Source organism: Emys orbicularis, chromosome 8 (assembly GCF_028017835.1).
Source record: "Emys orbicularis isolate rEmyOrb1 chromosome 8, rEmyOrb1.hap1, whole genome shotgun sequence".
Classification (NCBI taxonomy): domain Eukaryota; kingdom Metazoa; phylum Chordata; order Testudines; family Emydidae; genus Emys; species Emys orbicularis.
Window position 1 is genome coordinate 56322435 of NC_088690.1, and position 22611 is coordinate 56345045.

Below are 22611 nucleotides of genomic sequence, written 5' to 3' on the forward strand. Positions count from 1 at the left end.
ACCATTATACAGGAATAAAGAAATCTCATCTTGTGTGCAAACTCAGGCATGGGGCTACTCCGGTCTTAGCCTGCAGAGGTTTCACTTTATTCTTCTACAGCATTTTCTGACAAGTTAATGAACTGAGCCTCACAGCAGCCCTGTGAGGTTGTAAGTATTATTATACCCTTCCCCCCCCCCCCCGACAGGGAAACCAAGGCACAGAGAGATTAAGTGACTTATCTACAGTCCCACAACAAGTCCATGGCAGAGCTGGGAACAGAACCCAGATCTGACTCCCACTTCTACTGTTAACCAGAAGGCCAGTTTTCCTTGTACTGCAGAGGAAGAACACAGGACATGGTGCTACATTACAGATTTTCACAAGCGGTTCCAATGTCCAGGTAGGGTCACCTTGAAAGCAAATATTTCTGTACAGCTAAATACACTGAAATACCCTGCCAATGAGAGGGATCTGATTAACAACCAGATAACACTCAGAATGTCAAAGAGACTAGTAATAACACTCCACCCTTAATTTCTCTCTCTAAGGATCTTAGGCCTGGTCTACACAGGGCATTTAATTGGCACTGAGGTTTTGCACACTTAGGAACTTACATTGCCCCCCATTAATATTTCAGCACCTCACAGGCGGTACGTCTGCATTGCATTCAGAGGTGCGATTGGAGCCCGGGCAGCCTCACCCATGCTAGCTTTGATCTAGCTAGCATGGCTAAAAATAGCAGTGAAGATGTAGGAGTGCAGACCCCGGCGCAAACAGTAAAGCCCACCTGGAACCCTGTGTCTATACCTGCATTGCTCTCCTGTGCTGCAGGCCGGGCTGGTGCATCTGCGCTGCTCTTTTTAGCTAGAGTAAGACTAGCATGCGCATGCCTGCCCCAGCTGCAGTCACACCTCCATGTGTAGCATAGACAGACCTGCAATCTTATCACAACAATAGGGAAGAGCTTCGATCCATGGCTTACAGGAGGGGCTCTGAGGCACAGAGGGACTAAGTGACTTGCCCAAGGTCACACAGGAAGTCGGTGGCAGAGCAGGGACTTGAATGCAGGTTTACCACGTCCTAGGCTAGTGCCCTAACCCCTGGACCAGCCTTTCCTCCTGGGGATGGGCTATGAATATTGTATGGTCCTGACATTTACCAACAGTCTCCCCTGTTCCATTGTAGACCCCCCTTCTTCCACTGTTTACATGTAATGGGAAAGGGCCAGCATCAGTGGTGCTAAAAGCCCCTCTAACCCATGAGGGCTAAAGCACCTGTGCACTGAATTTCTCGGCTGTGTTGGTCCAGCTCAGTCCCTCTGGAGTTCTCTTAGCTCAGTTTCCCTTCACGTTCAGTTCTCTCGCTCTGTCAGTTCACAGCACAGTGGACACCAAACTCCACTTGGGGAATAAAAAAGTTAATTTCCTTGTTCCTGGAGAGGCTGGCAGACAACTGCTCACAGAGATCTTGTTACACAACATACGCCAGCAGCTCTGGTACTCTTACAGCATAGCGTCCTGCAGCACTGTGCTGCTGAGGCTGACATGTAGTCTGGCACTTTACGGCCTGGAGGGCAGGGCACTGACCCGGACAGAGTCTGCTCTGCTGCAGGCAGAGCAGAGATTTGAGGCTCCCACATATCAGGCAAGTGCACACACATGCAGCAAGTTCCATTGTAATCCTAGGCATTCCAAGGGCGAGCAATGGGCTCTGAGGGCACAATATGGCACTTAGTTAACAATTCCATGCGGATGCATGAGACAGAAACTCATCCCACCCATTCTCTAGAGGTGTGTTGGCTTTGGAGTGCTAAGCCCATCATACAAACACAGGGCTTCTACACACTGCAGGTTTTAGCCACTGCTATGCTTACCCCACTGCAGCTGCTCTCATGAACTGCATCGCTGTAACTGTGACTTACGCTGCACCAAACCAGAGTTAGCTGCTTCAGTGCAAGTGAACCCCAGTCCTGCCATCAGGTCTGTGCAGGTAAACCCTTACCCCACCTGGAGCCATGTACAGGCATAGGGGCTCATCTATATGGATCCAAATGCAGGACGGGGACCTAACTGGCCACTAAAGTGAGCACCCATAATTCTGGACACGCACAAGGGAAAGATCTGTGTAATTTCTGCATAGCCATTTCTCAGAGCAGAACCACATTTCAAGCATCAGTGCTGACCAGCTGGTGTCTTTATTCTCCCTTCTGTTTTATTTTCAGACTATTTCTGTTACAGATATACGTCTATTTTTAAATCCAGATGTTAAGCTTTGGCTCTTGGAACTAACGGGGGGGGAGGGGGAAGAGATTCCTCCAGAGCTGCAGAAGAGTTCTATCAAAACCACACTAAAATGGAAACGCAAATTGGCAACAATGGTTTGCCCATGAGGTCATCTCCCTTAGCAATGTACATGGGGGAAGTAGAAGTAGGGCCGCCTGCTGTATTCCAGTACTGTAGATGGGGCATACATGATGCACAAGTGTTTATCTACTATGCAAACTATCTGTGCTCTATACTGCCTGCCCTAGTCATTCATGTGCTACTGTTTATGGAGTGTGATGACATCTTGAATGGAGCCTATGCATAGTTTTAATATCTTTCTATAACTCCAAATGTGTTAACAGAATTGTTCTAAAACATAATTCCTGCTAACATCATTTAGACCAAGTATAACATATTGTTAGTTATATCACAGTAGCACCTAGATGCCCCCAAATACCAGGGCCCCACTGTGCTAGACATGGTACAGACACATAGTAAGAGACAGTCTCTACCCTAAAGAGCTTACAGTGAGATTGACAAGACAAAAGATGGGAGGGGAAACTGAGGCACGGAGAGGTGAAGTGATTTGCCTCAGGTCACACAGCAGGCCAGTGGTAAAGCCAGAAATAGAGACAGGGCTTTGGAGCTATGCTCCGGCTCTGCTCTGCTCTAACTCCAGGCAAAAACCTGCAGCTCCACTGCTCCGGGCTCTGCTCCAAAGCCCTGAATAGAGACTAGGTCTGCTGAGCCCCCAGCCAATGTCTTACCCACTAGACCACACTGCCTTTCATATACATGGGAAACGTAGTTTGTAAAGCTGCGTCCGCTAGCCCAACAAGCTGCGTCACCAGGAGCTGTTTTTAAATTGCATTTTAAAACATTTTCACCAGCCCTATTAACATACCCGCACAAACAGTGCCAAAGAGAATAAATGCAAACAACAGGCACGAGAGACATGTATGGGGCCCATTTTCAATCTGCCACAAAGATTTAGCTGTACTCCACCCAGCAATGTTGTTGCGAGGCAGGTCACTCCATTGCACGCATTGTCGTTTTAATTACTGTGTTGTTAAATGAATTCAGTGATGGACTGACAGCCCTGAAGACTGAGGGGCTAGATTTAATCACAGACCAGGCCCTACAGCAGTGACCATGGCAATGCAACCGTTCCCCTCACCAATGACCACTTCTAGGGGTCAGACAGGAAGTCAGTCTCCAGACCCCATTCATTCCCTGGGCTCTTTGCCGAGATTGCCAACTGTGATGGTGGTTTCTGTGGTGTAGACACCTGTGTCCACTAAGAATGGGGCAGAGCCCACCAGCTCATTTCACATAGGTCACCAAACACCTTTCAGATGGTAATGGCTGTATTCACTATTAACCTGGATCCAATTAAAACCAATTACATCCTTTATCTGGGGTCTTCCTCAATGCCATGATGAGCTCTGCCACACTGGCATGACAGAGCAAGCTAAAGGGGGCATATTGGTAGCCTTACATTCTGAAAATACAACAATCTCCGCTCTCCCCACCCCCTCACACACACAGGGCTGGGTGATCAGCTGGGTTTGAAATCAACTCATGATGTTTAGCACTGCAGGTCACACCTCTGTTACTTGAGCTAAGGGATTATCTTCATTAGCTGATGGTAGTAGTACAGGGTTATCCTGGAGTGTACCCGCCACTAGAAGGAGATTAATACATTCTTTGCCATTGTATTACAAATGCACTTGGTTTTTGGGTATTTAAATATTTAAGTATTTAACATTACTGAAATATTCAGAGCCAGCATCTGTGCTGGTGTTAATGGGCACAGCTGGACTTCAATGGCATGTCACTCAATTACACCAGCAGAGAATTTAGCCCTGACTTTGCATTTAATATCCTCATCTTTATCCTAAAGGCAAAGGGACAGTTTCCAATGGGCCTCAGTCCACCCACCACTTTTGCACAGTGAATTTTGCTTGCACAATTATGTTCAGGAGAAAATTCAGGGATTTGCACAAACTGCATGTGAAAATTGAGACCAGTTTTTCAAATCTGGCTCAAAACGCTAGCTAACTTTTGGCTTTACTGAGTGGAATGTACATAGTGATCCCCTCCCCCTCCTTTTTTGTTTGTTTCCTTCATTAGAAAGAGCCCGGGATTATCTGCACAAGACTGGAAGGTTCATTGTAATTGGTGGAATCGTCTCACCTGTACATGACTCCTATGGGAAGCAGGTTAGTTCATCAAGTTCTTGCTCGCTCCTGTGTGATATTGCCAAAGTAATCTGCAGGAAGCTGGAAGTGTGCATGAACGACAGGAAGAGTTAGGTCTGAGGGTTTCTAGTTCAATGAACACCCTGGGGAACCAGGTAATGCTGGTTCCAAAACTGAGTCTGGAGGAGAGTGAAATCTTACAGCTCAGCTGATGCCAGAGTGAAAGCTGTGGGGAAGCTGAGCAGAAGGCTGGGATAAGATTGTGTGGGTCAGATAGTACCCATTAATTATCATGGGGTAGCCGTGTTAGTCTGTATCTACAAAAACAACAAGGAGTCTGGTGGCACCTTAAAGACTAACAGATTTATTTGGGCATAAGCTTTCATGGGTAAAAACCTCACTTCAGATGCAGGTTAATCAGAACCATTAATGGTTCTGATTAACCTGATGTAGGGCAGCAGTGTTACCAGCTCTTGTGATTTTACCTTAAGTCTAGTTTTTTTCTTAAAGCTGCAGCTCCCGGAGTCCTGTGATTACCCAAAAATCTCAGCTTTCATTTAACTTTCGCCCCCAAGTTTTTAGCCCTTGTGATTACAGAGGAAAGCTGGAAAATGTGATCCTTAAAAGGCACAAACACCAGAAAGCAAATAATGTTTTTTTTTAAATCTCATGTTTTTAAAGCCAATCTCATAAGTTTGGGGGCCTGGCTCATGATTTTCGTACGCTTGGGCTTGGCAATACTGGGACAGGAGCTGTTAAAAGCATCTTTTGGAGAATGAAATCCAAAGATAGGGAAATTTCTATATTTGAGCTGCAGAAGTTTCCTCCTAACCAAAAAGACTCGAGAAAATGCTGTCCCTATCATTAGCCCCCAGGCCAGGCAGGATTCAGAGAGAAGCGAAGCTCTTCTGATGTCACATAGGCTGCTTGGTTCTGCCCTCTGAATCCGGGCAAGACAGATACCTCTTCCCTATGCTGATGAATAACCTTGGTGATGGCCCATCTGCGGGGGTGCTGTTGGGTTCACACTCAGTTTAGTGGATCTGTGTCCCTGTGGTGCATTCAGGAGAGCTTGGACTAGGTTTTGGTGGGGAGATCACAGAATTGAGTCAGGTCCAAGCTTGAGGGAGGACTGGACATTGGACAAAGCTTCACTGATTCTCCCTGCATCCTCTCTTAGTTACTATTTTCTTTCAGGGCCTGGTCTCCAGCCGACACCGTCTGACCATGTGCCAACTGGCCGTCCAGTCCTCTGACTGGATCAGGTGAGGTAACACCTTGGGTATTGCCGGTTGGGTTATACAGGGAGCCTTTGAAAGACACGACGCTCCTTTTATGGGGCAACGCCGGCCTGTAAGAATCCGGTTCGAGTCACATCCACCGGCTCAGGGGAAGGTCAGTTCAGACTGAGCTTGGAGAGGATTTTCAAGGGGCTCATCTCAGAGCCAGCAAGTGGTAGCTAGTGATGTGCATCAAACATCCCCACCAAGGGAGGAGGTGAAAGCAAAGCTCCAGTCAGCCCTTCCGGCTGCGGCTGATAACAGACACACTTATCGGCTAAGCACGCAGTGTGTAATTAAAGCAAGCTTCCACTAATTACCTTAATTATGCACCAGAAAAGTTTGTGCCATTATAATTTGCATGGAAAGAGCATGTTTTAATAATGGCTCATTGTTACTGTGAGTGCACATGCCTGTATAAGAAACTCAGCAGTCTTTGTAGGTCAGAGGAAGCGCACGTTCCTCACACAAGGAGAGGGAGAGAGAAAGTGGGAGGAGGCTGTTGAAAAGAAAGGGAATGAGCAAACAGGCTGTGGAGGAGAGTAGGGAAGGGGAAGAACAAGGAGAGAGGGACAAGTACCAGGAGGAATTGCAAGGGAGGAAGATCAAGAAGGTTGAGAAAAGGAGTAACAAATAGGGCACACCCGGACCTGATCCAAATCCCATTGACTTCAGTGGGATTCTTTCCATTGGATGAGACCCAGATAGAGTTGACTAATATTGATGGCCACATGGAGAGACACCAAGTTGCATCAGATGATATGGAAGCTATCAAAAGGATTGGGTGGATGGTCATGACTGCGTGAGTGAGTGTCTGCCTGGCTTTGGTGAGCATGTGTGTCTGACACAGCTGGGAGCATCTGGCCATACGTGCAGAAGCGTGTCTGTATGCACAGGCTCTGAGTGCTATTGTTTATTATTACCACTAGTGTCAATCCCAGGTACACAGACCCTAATGAAGAGCAGAGATGGTTTCTAACTTAGCTGAGGCATGTGTAGCACAGAGGTTACACAGACATTAGGCACTCAGCATGTTTTTAATTAGTGAGATCATGTCTGAGAGTCCTCAGGTGGGGTGTGAGAGAAAAAATACATTCAGCTGCTAAGAATATGTTTAAGAAACATCCCAATTTAGCAGCTCATTAAGTTTTCAATTAAGCCAGGCTGTAGCACTGGAGGTTTGTCTTTCACAACCTGGTGTATAGAGGAGGGGTGGAAATTCCTGCACCCACATTCTGTGTGAGACAGGCATGAAATCTCATTGCCAGGAAAGGCTCTGGGAACAGCCAGGGTGCGATTAGCAATTCATGAAAGACTGGGGGCTCTCAGAAGATCTGAGAAAAGAAAAAGAAAAAGAAGAGTTTTCCTGCTCTGGGAAAAAGGCCCAGTGAAGGAGCAGTGGGGGAAGCTTTTCCTAGAAAAAAGACTGCCTTTCACATTGTCTTTGTGCAAAAAGACAAAGGCACCAGACTAATGAATTCCCCCCACGGCCTCAAGAAATAACTGCTGGATAAATTCCGTGTCTCCCAAGTGATTTTACAAACATCAGGCTATGGGGAAGGATGGTTCAGTGGTTAGAGCACTAGCTGTGAGGATGTGAGATACTATGGTTCAATTCCCTGTTCTGCCATAGACTTTCTGTGTGACCTTGGGCAAGTCCCTTAGCCTCCCATCTGTACAATGGGGATAAGAGCACTGTCCTGTCTCACAAGTGGGAGGCCAGCCGAGGGCGGGGGGGGAAGCAAGAGGTAGGGATAATTTTTATGAATAATGTCACAGCTGCTGGACACTGCATCCCAAGGCACAGCTACATCCCCTGTCACCCAGACCCCTGCCTGGGGCTTCTCTTCACTGTCTCAGCTGCGCCAGCGCAAATCACTTGTTACCCCAGCCAGCACGTCTAATGCGAGGGGCTCACACTGGTGTGGTGACAGCCCCAGCGCCAACAAGGCTTTCGCCACGTTCCCCGTTTCCACTCTTCCTCGTACTGCTCTGACCTTTCAGTAACGCAACAGAGAACAGCAGGCTATTTCACCAGAGGTCGGTGCAGTAAGCGATGTTACCTCACCTGCCTTGTCTTGCTAAAAGCCAGCAATGGCAGTCAGTGGGGCGGCCCTTCCCTTTCTCTGTGATGGCCACGTCAGGTAGCTGTTGCTCAGGCACGGGAGAGTGGGTCAGGCTGGTTTGCTGCCGGTGCATCATGTTTGGTGGCGCTCAGCTATCAGGACTGCACCTGCACGCAGTTTAATTTCCTGAAATGAAAGTTTAAACCCTTAAATATTTCCCCCTTTGGCTTTAGCTGTGGCACTTCAGGGTGGGAAGGGTTAAAGATGCTTCCTCCCATATGGATAGAACCACAATAGGTCAAGGCCCAAGAGAGGGGGCAGGTAAGAGCCTCTCTACAGGATTTCACACCCCTCTGTGATGTAGGTTGTCAACAGGCTGGGCTAGTGCCCAGTATCCCCATGGAGGTGCGCTCCAGGCCAGTGCCCTGACTGCAGTGCTGGCGTAGTTCAGTGACACCATGTCCCAACAGCCACCGAGCTCCATGCAACTTCCGTCAGCTCCTCCCAGACGCTGTTTGGGTGAGGGGGCAGAAAGAGGAAGCACTTCATTGAGAGCAGCAGTGGCGTGGGCAGCCATGCGCATGTTATGCATGGTGCACACCATTGGCAGGGGCAGTTTGCCCCAGGCCCTCCCGCATTTGAGAGGTCCCCCAAACAGAGTCCTGCTGAGACACAACGTGCCAGGTTGCAACGCCACTCGCGGGAATTTGTCACAATGGATGCTGTGAGCTCTGCCTTGAGAGTGGTTCAGCCGTGCATACCATGGGAAAAATTTCTGTGAGCAGAAACCCTGGACAGCCATCGCATTCATTCTTCCTCAGGAGCCCAGTGTGCTTCTCGGTCCCATTGTCATGTTGGTGACCAAAGCTGCTGTCTCAATACATTTCCATGCAGTGTCTGGCACCTGGGCAGAGGCCAGAGGAGAAGAGCTTTTAGACGGGCATGCCCAGGACTGGGGAGGGGCAGGGAAATGGAGCAGGGATGGAGGAGTTTAACCAAAGGCAGGTAGGGAGAATACAATGAAAATGTGATGGCTGGAAAAGCTGCATTTGGCATTTTATTCCAGCCTCTAATCGCAGGCAGACATGAGGAGGTTAACATGGATGGTTCCCAGCAGCATGGTTGTCTCTTTCTGGCCTCTCCACTGCAACTGAGCATGCTGGATGGTGAAGGACAGAGCAAGATTCACATGCAAACCCTCTGTGTTATGTTCTCTCCTCCCCACAGGGTGGACCCCTGGGAGTGCTATCAGGACACCTGGCAGACTACCTGCAGCGTACTGGAACACCACCGCGATCTGATGAAGGTGAGTCACACCTGGGCAGGTGTGTCACAGAGGGGGGAGGGGAAAGCTGTGGCTAGCGGGAGAAGTGGTGTAGGAAAGTGGTTAGACCAATGCATTTTTAATGCACAACCCGAGTATTCCTCTAATAGCTTTGATCTGTAGCACTTTCAGGGCTGAGTTCAGGCTCAGCGGTAGCCAATGCAGGGCAGGTTTCTTTCTCTTTCAGGTTGATTCAATTACACCAACTTGATATATATGTTCAATGGACTGATCCTTAGCTGTGGAAAAACACCATAGCTCCCCTGAAACCTGTGGAGCTGTGACGATTTACCCAAGCTGAGGTTCTGGCCCAACACAGGTAGAAGAGACAGAATATTACACAGGCACGTGTCCAGCTCTCCTGGCTGGAAAAAAAAAAGGAGTCAGCCCTCTAAGTTTGGGTGCGCACATCATCATCAGACAGCAAAGTACCAATCACACATTGCAGCAAACAATCCAGCCCAGATCAATACACCCACACGGAGAGGCTAAAAATACCATCAGTAACAAGGAGCGAGGGGGACTTGCCAATTAAAACAAAACCCTGCTCCTCGCAAAAGAATTCCTCAAACAAGGGATTCCAAACAGCCGCCATTCCTGGAAACTGAATGGTTCTCCAGACCAGCAAATAGGAAAGGCTCCCAAGAATGCACCAAGGCCTAAACTCCAACAACCTCCAATCAGAGATAGTCACAGCACCTGCTATGCAGATCACGCAAGGGTATTGGGACTTGTCAGTACATGGTGTGACAAACTCACTGTCCCGGAGCACCCCCTTTTGGCGAGTCCTGGCATTGCCCCCCTTTTGCCTCCTCTCGACCTTAGGGATCACATGGTCTGCTGTGTGACTCCACCTGCTGGCCAGGTCACAATAGTCCACCCATTACTGAGTATCAACGTCCTGCACCAACAGCGTCACCATTACGAAATTTCCCCCCCCCCTCCCTGGGGGCGGGGGGTCCCAGACTTCTCCCAGCAGAACTCAAAACCCCCCAAATAGAACCAAGCACCACTTCAGCCACTCCACTCATCCTGGTGTTGAGCCTCTCTGGGTTCTTCCCAACTTTCTGGGACAGCAAACCACCCGGCAGCCTCCACTGGACCTTTTCCTTTCATTAGGGCTCATCAGGGCCGGCTCTGGCTTTTTTGCCGCCCCAGGCAAAAAAGCCTCCGGCCGCCCCCCCCCGCCCCAGCGCGGCAGGGGAGGGCGCGGGGGGAGCCCTGGGAGGAGGGCGGAGTGCCCGGCCGGGGCTCCACTCTCCCCGGTGGCCGGGGGGAGGGCGCCGGGGGGGAGGGCGGCCGGAGCCCTGGGAGGAGGGCGGAGTGCCTGGCCGGGGCTCCGCTCTCCCCGGCGGCCGGGGGGGAGGGCGGCCGGAGCCCTGGGAGGAGGGCGGAGTGCCCGGCCGGGGCTCCGCTCTCCCCGGCGGCCAGAGCGCCGGGGGGAGGGCGGAGTGCCCAGCCGTGGCCCCGCTCTCCCCGGCGGCCAGAGCCGGAGCGCCACGCCGCCCCCCTCCAGGTGCCGCCCCAAGCACAAGCTTGGTGGGCTGGTGCCTGGAGCCGGCCCTGGGGCTCATCATAGGAATCTCCATGCCTGCAGCTTTCCCATGTCCCTTCTGTCCCTGGCCATTTGCCACAGCTCCTGTCTCAGGAGAGACTCCCAGGCCTTCTCTCCCTCTGGATCTCTTCCTCACTGCTCTGAGTGCCTCGCTTTATGAAGGTGACTCTCCTCCCCAGCTGAGTCTGCCTATGAACTGTACCTAACGCACCCTCCAGGTGCCACCAAGTGGGCTAAATGAGCCCTCGGCCTCCCATTAACCCTTTCGCTGCCACTGTGGGGTGTACACACCCCATCACAGTGGAGTTATTCAGGAGTAGCTGTCACACTGTAAATTCACACCCTTCCTTCATCTGAATTAAGTTTCACTGTGTAGACAGGCCCTCATAGTAAGGGAGCTAGGCAAAAGGAGATTAGAAGAAAGTGGAATGAAAAGAACATTGTGCTGCACATGACCGAATTTAATCCACCTTTGGAAAAGGGCTAAGGACAAACTCCCAGCACTGTGTCTACTCCAGGGAAATGCCAAGCTTCTATACATGGGGGGGGGGGGGGAGAAAAAAATACTTGTCAGGACGCACACAAGAACGAGGCTGCAGTGAGAGCAGTTGGGGAAGGCAAACTCACAGCTAAGCAATCATCATCCCTGCCACACAGTCAATCCAGGGGAAAAGAGGGCATTTGAAAGGCAAGTGAATGAAGCCCTGCTTACTCACCTAACAAAATAACCCCATGGGACAAACCTGGCTCCATTGGCCCTAAGGAATGACTCACAGCAACAGGAAAATTCAAGGGCATCTTCCGTGCTGTGTAAACCCCAGAGAATACATGACACAGTAAGTGAAACCCCTCCACAGGCACAGGCAGAAGTGAGAATGAAGATCACAAACCCTGAACAGAAATGGGACTTCCCACCACCTCTTCAGCTAATGACCTTAGACCATTACCCTACCCTCCAGCAACAGCAATGGGGAGGTTGGCATTAAAGCCACCCTGAGACCTGGATGAAAGGGACAAACCAGTCAGGGCTCACTCAAGTGGGCAAAGAAGGGCAGGAGGAGGAACCAATGAAACAAACCGAGTTGAGAAGAAAAGCAGATGGCTTGGCCATGCCACTTGCCTGGCCCAGTGCCAGGCAGGAAGGATCTGCAGGCATCACAGCAGGGGCAGGTTCGGAGGAGGCAGTTAAAAGAAGAGAAGGTGGAAGCTTCAGGCGTTTGGCCAGGGAGTTTTCACCAGGTGTGTGTGTTTGGGGGTGGAGGGTAGGTGGGAGAAAGCATGGAGGTGTTTTTGAGGGAGACGCCGATGGGCGAGTGACTGAGGCTGGCACCACTGGCAGAGCGATGTTGGAGTGTCCACAGCTCGGCAAGCTACTAGATCTGATGGTTAGGGAGGGGGTAAATGGAGAAGGCTTTAAAGGCAAAGACAAGGCACTCATGGGAGAGGGGGAGCCATTGGAGGAATGCCAGCAGAGAAGTGATGTGGTGAAAGTGGAAGTCAAGATGACCATTCTGTGGGGTATTAACAGGATTGCCCTGTGTAAGACACAGGGGGTAACTGACCTGCTCTACTCAGCCCTGGGGAGACCCCAGCTGGAGTGCTCTGTCCAGTTCTGGGCAACACACTTGAAGAAAGATGTGGACAAATGGAGAGAGCCCAGAGAAGAGCAACAAATGGTAAAAGGTTTAGCAAACCTGACCTATAAAGAAAGCTTAAAAACACTGGGCATGTTCAGTCTTGGAAAAAGACCTGATGATAGTCTTCATCTATGTTAAGGGCTCTTATAAAGAGGACAGCGATCATTTGTTCTCCATGTCCATGGAAGGTAGGACAAGTAGTAATGGGCTTAATCTGCAACAAGATTAGATTAGATATTAGGAAAATCTTTCTAACTCTAAGGGTGGTTAAGCTCTGGAATAGGCTTCCCAGGGAGGTTGTGGAATCCCTACCATTGGAGGTTTTTAAGAAGAGGTTGGACAAACACCTGTCAGGGATGGTCTAGGTTGAGGGTCCTGCCTCAGTGCAGGCGCTTGGACTAGATGACTTCTCAAGGTCCCTTCCTGCCCTTCATTTCTATGATTCTGTGACCCTACTAGCAGCGTTTTGACTGGATTGAGGGAGGCAGCATGGCTGGCAACAAGGGGCAGAGAGGGGCAGATTACAGTAGTCGAGACAAGATGAGGAAAGCCTGAACTCGCGCCTCAGCAGTCTGGACAGGCAGGCTAGGCCGAATATTGTGTCTCACACAACACTGCTTCCCCCTGCTGTTCTGCCCCTCTGGATCCCTGCCCCATGGAGCGGAACTGAAGGGAGGAGAGCTGACGACTCAGTGCTATCGTTACCTTGAGAGAACATTCCGGGAACAAGCCAAGTTGTTCTGAATCATTTCAAATCCACCCTCCAGTCAGATGAAATTTTTATGATGGTTCAAATTCCTCTGAAGGGAGGCGAGTGGCGCGGATACGAGGGAAGGGATTATAGCGAGAGCTCAGGGTGGGTTGGATTCTCCACCCCCAACCACATTAACATTCCTTTAAAGTTCTTAGCTAGCAGGGCAGGAGCCACCCCAGGATTCCGCAGTTAATGATGCCCCGTCTGTTCACTTCTTGCCTCCAGTTCGAAGGGAGCGGAAGGAAGGAGCAGGTGGGATTGGCTCAGGAAATAAGATTTGATGCAAGGATGTGTGTTGAGTGCAGTCATTATTCTGCTGTCTTTCTCTCCTAGCACAGGGTGAGTTAGCAACATTGCAGTCTTATCCTGGGCAGCAACATGGGGGCTGGGGACCCAGAACAGTGCTAACTCACTGCAGGGCTAAAACAATGTTTAAAGCCTGCCTGTCTGCCTCTTTGAGATGTGTGCAGCAATCTCCTCACAGAAGCAGGTTCACACGCAGCTAAATCAAGAGCCAGCTTTTCTATTTCTCTTAGGATCACGGCCTGAAAGGGGAATGCATGGCTCATGTGAGCGGGAGCCTTTCACCTCTGGGGACTGGCTCCAATCTGGCAGTTTGACACTGACTGAAACCGACTGTCATCTAGCAGCTGTTCACAGTGGCCTTCGTGAAATGACTTTGGAGAGCATAGCCCAGCTCCTAGTGCGCAGGTGGCTGCATCACAAAACCCACCACCAATTAGCACTAATTGGAAGTCATTTTATCATACTCAGGAGAGAAGACTGAATGGACCATAAGGCTGAAGGCCCCTCTCACCTCAGAGATGGTCACGCAGGCACTCGGATAGGACCACCACTGGCCAACACCCATTTTAGCAGATGCAGCAGAGGGGACAAAGACTGAATGGGCCATGGAGACTGAATTACCCCAGAGCCAGTCCCTACAGAACAGGGGAAGGGCACACCAACATGGCAGCATGGGGGAAGCTGACACGGCCTTTCCCTCTACCAACCTCATGGTGTGGGTACAGAGAGTTTTTCACTCCCCGGGGCTGCCAGGCTGATACCAAATTCACTTTAAAAGAACAGAGAACGTTTGAAGTCTCCTATTCCCACGAGGCCCATGTGTGCTTAGAAGAACAGTAAGGGGGAGAGGTGGGGAGAAATCTTGAGTCATTAGGAAAAAAATGAAACGGCAAATGAAATTGCAATGTATAAGTCAGCCTTGCAAAATTGTCCAGCCTGGGCACCAAAATCTGCTCAGCTGCCCTTTACTTTGATTGATAATCATGGAAAATCCAGTGACACTTTACCTGCCTGACAAAACATTACTCAGCTCTGGTGAGTGGGTGACTAGAATGTTGCCAAGCTGGTATAAGATCTGCCTGCATGCGGACAGACATCTCCAGTGATAACAGCATCTCCGCTCTTGCTTAGCTTTGGCCTTCATCTTATGCCTAAGAATCCAGGAGACGAATACTTGAAAACACACAATTGTCCTTATTAATTCACGCGAAGAGTTAAGGCAGCCATGAAATATACAGGGCTAAATGGGAGAGGGCATTTGGGTTAGTATTTTGTCAATACCAGTTTTTGAATTGTATCCTTATAATGGTTTTGCACTGATCAAGCCGGTCTCATCACACATAATAGAAATCATTCCGGTGGGTATCCTATTTATGGAGATGCTTAGGGTATGCTAAGCGAGCCTCCCAGCCCAGGCCTACAAACTTGGGTTATTATGGGCGCTCCAAAAATAGCTGTATAGACAGCGCTTTGAAGATGCACTTCAGGTTGGAGCTTGGGCTCTGAAGCCTATCTCCTTCCCCTGGTTTCATTGCCTTTCATTAGGTCATATGGCCCGGTCTCATTTTACTGGTTGGAAACGGGAAGCATGAAATGAGGCTGGCTGTGTCTCCTAGTAACGACTGGAGAATGTTGTTAATTTGTGAGCTGTAGGGCTGGCTACCAAGCTATAGCGAGAGATCTATGGATGTGTTTCTGGCTCTGGAGTTATATTACTGACTCCTTACATTTCATCCCCACCCTAGCGAGTGACTGGCTGCATCCTCTCCAATGTGAACACACCTTCCATGACCCCAGTGATTGGACAGCCCCAGAATGAGTCTCCACAGCCCATTTACCAGAACAGCAACGTTTCCAACAAGCCCACAGCAGGTAGGTCTCAGCAGAGAGAAGGTCTCCAAATAGAGCAGAGGTAAGCCCTGCAGACAGCACCAATCTGAAATCCCCAGACTTGTTCTCCCAGAAATGGGGAACGAAAACAGACCTGTCCAAGAAACAATAAATGAAGGTTTCAGATAAGACTGTGTGTGGTTCCAAAATGTATAATTTGAGTGAACTGAGATTCCAGACCCAGGCAATTCAGCAATATTTGGGTTCAGGGTTGGAAAATGCAACCTACCTGTCACTGGGTCCTTTTACTATCTTCTCTCTCCCTTCCCCACTCCTTATTGACTGGGATCTGTTGGCAGAGTCCACTTGAGTGTCCACACAATTGGCACCAGGAGCAACACGGGAAAAAGTCCAAACGGGCCATGGAGACTGAGCCACGCTCCACAGCTAAAAGTGGTCTCTTCAGGTTCAAGTTAAGGTGCATAGGGAGAGTATTGGGAGGAAGTTCACACTGCCAGTGTCTATGCTCTACCTGTTCTGTGAATGAATAGAGGACTTCCCTTTCGAAGGGCTGTCACTCTGGCACTAAATCTATATGAAAAAGGTACACCTCTACCCCGATATAACGCGGCCCGATAGAACATGAATTCGGATATAACGCGGTAAAGCAGCGCTCCGGGGGGGCGGGGCTGCGCACTCCAGCAGATCAAAGCAAATTCGATATAATGCGGTTTCACCTATAACGCGGTAAGATTTTTTGGCTCCCGAGGATAGCGTTATATCAGGTAGAGGTGTATCTTAAAATTGCCCCAAAACCACGCTTGATCCTTAAACGTGGTAGAAGTGCAATTTCATGCCTATTTTTTACATGTAAGTACTGCATGTCACACTTAAATCCAATGATTAGCCACTCAGGGGGCTGCCTGAGGACATTTTAAATATGCTGTTACCTGTTTTGTATTTGCAATCATGGTCATTCCAGGTGCAGATTAGGCACAATCCTGAGTGCATGATGCACCCACAACTGCACACCTAGCTTCATTAAAAATCCAAACAGGGTGAAATTAAAGTTTTAAGAGGGGGCTGAAATCATGAAACAATGATCATCTCCGTAGATTGGGGCTTTAGTAACCAAACCAGTAAGGGGCCATTTGCACCAAGTTGCTGATCAGATCCTTAGCAGAAAATATTGGTTTCTTTCCAAATCTTGGTGCGGGGGGAAGAAGCTCTTCAGGATGACGAACGTCTACATGAAATAACTTCAATCCAGCAACAAGGCTCTAAACGAGTCATTCAAACAGACGGAAGTGGATACAAACCATACAGAAGGTGGGGACGAGAGCTTATTGATTTAAGAACCCAGCCAGCAGAGATGGCCAGCGGGGATTCCCCCACGCCCTCAGAGTCAAATGCCCTGTGTGTTCCGAGAGCTCTGTAGGGGAATAACAGACAGGCCTTGTGCAGTGAGACGTGGTTCTTGCAGGTGGCTCAGACTCTGAACCTGCTTTTTACCTATTCTCTCTCCCTCCAGCAAAGATCTTGGGGAAGATGGGAGAAAGCCTGAGCCGGATTTGCTGTGTCCGTCCGCCAATGGAGCGCTTCACTTTTGTGGGTACGTTATGAAAATGTAGATGCTTGCATTCATCTATGGTCCTCCCCACTCCATGGTCTTCCTCCTCCTTTCTGCCTCCCATCCAACCCAGTGCTGTGGTATCACTCGCAGCCAGATCCTCAGTGGGTGCAAATCAATGTAGATCCATTGACAACAGTGGTGCTATGTCCATTTATACCAGCTGATGACCAGGCCCCCACTCTCTCCCTGACAGCTTCTCCCTGGTTGTCACAGAGATTGTCAGGGGTTATGCCAAAATTCATTGCAGGTAGGCACTCAGATCCCACCCAGGATTTCCCTGGATTGCTCAGCAGGAAGAAGCATTAGCTTAACTAGGGAAATCTGCCCCGCTGAGCCCGGCTATACTAGGGGAAGAGGCACAGCAACTCCTTGAGTTTGCAATGCCTGGATGTAGACAGACATCACCAAGGTCAGGGCTGGCTCTAAAAAAAAAAAAAAACAACCTCTGAGAGCGCAACTGCCGAAGCAAAAACAAAAACAAAAAAACTCAGAGAGCACAACTGCCTCCCCCCGGAATGCTGCCCCTGCAATTGTGCTGCCCCAAGCACATGCTTGGTTTGCTGGTGCCTAGAGCCGGCCCTGGCCAAGGTGAAAGAACCCCCGGAAGTATTAACCCCAACCACTAACAGGAAATCTACGCAGTCTCTCTCACCATTGATTGTAAGGCTGGATGATCCCTTTATGATCACCTGGCCTGACCTCTTGCACCATGCGGGCCCTAGAACCTCAACCAGCCATTCCCTCGTTGAGCGGGAGCAGATCTTTTAGAAAGACGCCCAATCTCCTTCGAAAGACTGAGTGACGGGGAATCCACCACCAGGTGCTAGTATACAGGTATGCGCTGGTAGAGCAGGAATCCTGTTAACACTAAGAGCCACTGCTGAACAGTTAAAGAGCCGTCTCCCCTCCTGGGCACACTCTGGCATGGACGCTCATTTGAAGCTTGGACTCTGGCACTTCTCTTTCTCCAGATGAGAATGCAAATTTGGGGACCGTGATGAGATACGAGGAGATTGGTGAGTACGCGCTGTTCTGCCCTCGGGAAGGCAGGGCCCTGCAAAGCGCAGCTCTCTGCCCCCAGGCTGACGCAGTGGGTGACATGGGAGGGGCCACGCAGGGAATGGGGATGAACAGTCTGTTCTAGCAACCGAGCACAACACAGACACCAAATTAGGGGACTGGGTCATCACTCCCATTGGACACCAGGCATCTGGATTTGGGCTGGCCCAAAAGGGTGATGAAATGGCCTGGGCTGATTCCCATCCTCACAGGGAGGGAGGACAGCATTGCTATAGGGTTAGAAAAGAGGACTGGGAGTTGGGACACCTGACTTCTCTTCCTAATTCTGATACTGACTCACTATGACCTTGGGCCCATCATTTAACAGCTCAGAGCATGGATAGCTCAGGCAGGAAATGATCACTGGAGCCTTCTCTGCACCCCTTTAAGTGTTAAGTGTTAACCCAGCCCAGAGTTCAGAAGTTGAGGAAAGTGCTGACTTACGCTCAGCTATAGGTGGCTAAGACAGGGAGTGTGCGCGAGGGGGGCAGGAGGCTGCATTAAATTGGGTGTTCCTCTATCCTTACAAATTTAAGCAATATTGCTGCTTCCCTCTGGTGGCCGAAAGTGGTGATGTAGACAGAGAAATCTGTTCGGCAACACTCAATTCTAACACTGAACACTTGCAGTTTCTGTGCCTTTAAATGTCCTAGGTTCTGAGGGTCAATAAGTGATATTGTACACATCTCAGAGTAAAATGCCAGCAATTGTGCAGGTCAGCAAGCCACTTAGGGGAGACTGATCCAAACAGGGGAAGTTAAAGGGAAGACATGAAAGTCTATACAGGTTTGCCCTGCAGTGAGCAAGTATTGGGGCTTTCTGGCGAATACCTTAATCTGCCATGACAGTGACGAAGTGCTGGGGAGCAGTGGGACACCCCCATTAGAGACCCTGGTTTTAACCAGTTGTCCGGGTCCTTGTAATATCTAACAGAGAACTAATAGAACATCTGTCATTTTAAAAGATCCTAAATCACTTCTATACACCTACATACACAGGAATCACTTCTTTCCCCATGAGATACTTTACACGGCACATGCACATGTTCTGAAATGCAGCCATCTCTGGGGCGGAATGCAGCAGCTGTTTAACCGCCCACAGCAATGCTGCACAGCAGTGTAGGAGAGGAAATGAAATGCTGTTTGAAACTAGAGAGGTATTTAGGGTAGGCAGATGGCTTGGCCAGGGTACTGCACTGCAGCTAACATCACTGTTATTGCAGAAAGTGCGATAGGACCTTGAATAGCCACAAAGCAACAGGCCCTGGTTTTTGTGTCTTACGGAAAGAGTCTCTCCAGCAACACAGTGCAGGGATTGTTGGTTCAGTAGTGTCACAGGGGGAAGCCATAAGCCCATGTCTCTCAACTTCTCCATTCTGTGCTCCCTTTCTTCAGAGCTTCGTATCTTATTGCTTTGTGGCAGTGACCTGCTGGAGTCCTTCTGTATCCCAGGCCTCTGGAATGAGTCTGACGTGAGTAGCCGGCTACCACTGCGTACAATCCATTGTGCGCTGTTTCCTTCCCTCCCCTCTCATTTTTCTCACCTCTTTGCTCTCTCCCACGGTGACCTTACATGTGGCATAACATTCCATAACATGTCAACTCACATGGGAAACCTTGAACAGTCTGCCTCTATCCCTCATTCCATCCTGCCCCACCCCTTCCATTTACACCCTCAGCCGAACGAGCCAGAGAGGTATCCTGCTTCTGACTCTCAGAACCCACTCGGCTTTTATTTCAAATTGGAGCCAGAAACTTTCCCTTTCACATCATGTTTTTCTCCCCACTCTCAGGGAGATGAGTGGCAGAGACAGCTGGGGACTGCAGCTACTTATGTCTAATTCTGAGGGTGTAAGGAAAATTTTAAAGGCCATCTCCCAAACTCATTTTCTTTTATAAACAGATGCTGTTAAATAGATTTAGGCCCTAAATTTAGAATATGGGGAGGGGGATATAGGGGTATACAAGATCCAATTTTCATGACACTATAGGGAAAAGAAATGTAAATAAACCAAGCAAAACAGTGTTCGTGTAGTCAGGGGCGGCTCTATGTATTTTGCCGCCCCAAGCACGGCAGTCAGGAGGCTTTCCGCGGCATGACTGCGGGAGGTCCGCCGGTCCTGCGGCTTCGGCGTACCCGCTGCCGAATTGCCGCCGAAGCCACGGGACCGGCGGACCTCCCGCAGGCATGCCACCAAAGGCTCCCTGACTGCCACCCCCACAGCGACCGGCAGGCCGCCCCCTGCGGCTTGCCGCCCCAGGCACACGCTTGGTGTGCTGGTGCCACCCCTGCGTGTAGTATAAACTTACCACTAATAATAATAATTCCAGCCTAGCTCTTATATAGCACTACAGTGTTAGGAACCCAAACACAGCTGCCTTGTGCTAGGGCATGAGAACCAGGAAGTGAAACGGACCAGTCTCATTTCACTGCCCAAACTGAACGAAATGAGACATTACAGCATCCATGATGAAAAGCAAATTAAATTGTTGAAATTATTTCTTGTAATCTGTGTTGCCTTAAATGCATTTTACCATCTTTAAAGTTTTTTTACCTTGGCAGATTATTTTGTCTTTAAAGCTGAGTACTGTATTGCCAGCCCCAAATATTCCTAATCACGACTCAGGCCCCCCAAAATAATAAAAATTAGTTTAAAAATCTCAGGATTTAAAAAAAAAAAAAATTGGGGCGGGGTTGGGTTTTGTCTGCGGGCATCTGGTATTTTTAGTGCCTACTTGGGTGACATTTTCAGACATTTTCTGTGCAACCACGAGGGCTAGATGCTGACTTTTTAAATTATGAACACAGAGATTCTCACAGTCATCTGACTCCAGGGGATGTTGCTTTAAGTAAAAACATCAAATACCACAAGACTCATGCTAAAATAACAAGAGTCCACAACACTACATGTGGAGAAAAGATCATTTGATATGCTTTTCTAATACACCCATCAATATAGGGGCTCTGGTACTTACCAATAAAAGTAAGAATGTGGCTTGGTCATCAGAACCCAGTTTATCATCATACTGACCCCATTCACCACCTAAGATTTCTCGTAATTTGAGTGACAGATAGCAACAAACATAGTTTAAAGCCACTACATTAATACTCTTGCTAGCTAGAAATATCACCTCCAGCAAACCTGTCTATGTTCATGGATTCCGAGACCAGACGCAACCATTGTGATAATATAATCCCATGGTTTTCAACCTTTTTTCATTTGCAGACCCCTAAAAAATTTCACATGGAGGTGCGGCTCCCTTTGGAAATCTTAGACATGGTCTACGGACCCCCAGGGGTCCGTGGACCACAGGTTGAAAACCACTGTTCTATAGTAATGACAACCTTTTGCAGACTTCTTAGACATGGTCTGCAGAGCCCCAGAGGTCTGTGGACCACAGGTTGAAAACCACTAATCTAGTCTGACCTCCTGTATAAAACAGCCATGGAACTTCCCCCAGATAATTACAGATAACATTGTCAAGACAACAGAATTCTGTTTTAAGGATCAAGGACCAAGTCCAGCAAAGCCTGTAAGCATGTGAATAATCTGTTCCCTGATTGCGTAAGTGTAACTTTTAGAGTGAGGTTTTCAGGTGTACCTGGAATTAGTTCAAAATTTGCTTTCCATGATTATTCTGTATTAAATCACATATAATTTGCTGTTTCCTTGAACATTTTCCCCAGTGAATTCATGCACTAGAATATCTGCAAAAGGGAACACAAAACAAATGCAAACATAACGGCTATAAATGCATTTTTGGGAGAAAACATGCTAGGAAATTGGATTTGGGGAGAATATTTGCCCAAGCTTTGCCCATCTGTCCAGATGATCTCTTCCATCAGAGCCAGAAAATAAATGAACTACCTAAATCAGACACATGCATAAAAGCAACAGCTCCATCTTGCAAGGACATAGCTAGTTCTGCTGATGTTCTAATGCCAAAGCAGGTCAGACAGGTCTTAAATGACATGCCCACAAGCAGTTACATTCTGTCTCTACTGACCTGAGTGGAGCTCAGGAAGGGGTGAGATTTCCTTCCTACCTTTGAAAGCAGCAGACATGTTTTCCAGTGAAATCCTTTGTTTGGTGCTTTAGGAGACAGAAGGATATGTGGTCCTACCCAAGTAATTTAAAACCGACACAGACAACACAGATCAGACATGCTGGGAAATATAGAGGGAGGTTCAAGTGTTGCTCTTTTCCTTGGTATTGAGTGGGCAACAGTGTTACTGAATTGGACGATTGTTAGCTGGCTTTGTGGGAGAGGAGAGTTCTAAGTGGCGTTTGAATCAAGGAAAGGAAAGTCCTTCCTGAACAGCGACACAGAGGGAGTTCCAGGCCTAAGGGGCTGTGTGAAAGGAAGATGAGAGGTGTGGTGTGGTTCACAATGTGGCACAGTCCTTGAAGACTGAATGAGGAACTTAGACTTGGTGAAGAAGGCTACAGGAAGTTTGTGCAAGGACTTGGAGGATGGCAACATGGCCAGAACAGTGGACATGGAGGAAGATAATTGTGGGGTATATCTACACTGCAATGTAAGCCCAGGGTTTGAGTTCAGGCTTAACCCTTCCATCTGCACACAAAGTGCACTAAACCATGGCTCAGATCCAAGGACCCCATGGGGGTGGAGGGGCCGAGCTTGAATCAGGCTGGGACCCAGAGTTCAAGCCCGATTGCTTTGCAGTGTAGACACAACCCCGTTGAACTTGTGCTCT

General features: G+C 48.9%; 1 protein-coding gene across 1 annotated transcript in view; it reads left to right on the plus strand.

Annotated features, from left to right (window-relative positions):
• Positions 1-22611, plus strand: part of NMNAT2 (nicotinamide nucleotide adenylyltransferase 2) — an 84640-nt gene that overhangs the window by 56311 nt on the left and 5718 nt on the right. Inside the window, exons 2-8 of the mRNA XM_065410074.1 lie at positions 4381-4469; positions 5646-5713; positions 9022-9100; positions 15116-15242; positions 16732-16812; positions 17805-17849; positions 19287-19363. Coding sequence (XP_065266146.1) covers positions 4381-4469; positions 5646-5713; positions 9022-9100; positions 15116-15242; positions 16732-16812; positions 17805-17849; positions 19287-19363 — 566 coding nt within the window. The remainder of the gene's footprint in view (positions 1-4380; positions 4470-5645; positions 5714-9021; positions 9101-15115; positions 15243-16731; positions 16813-17804; positions 17850-19286; positions 19364-22611) is intronic.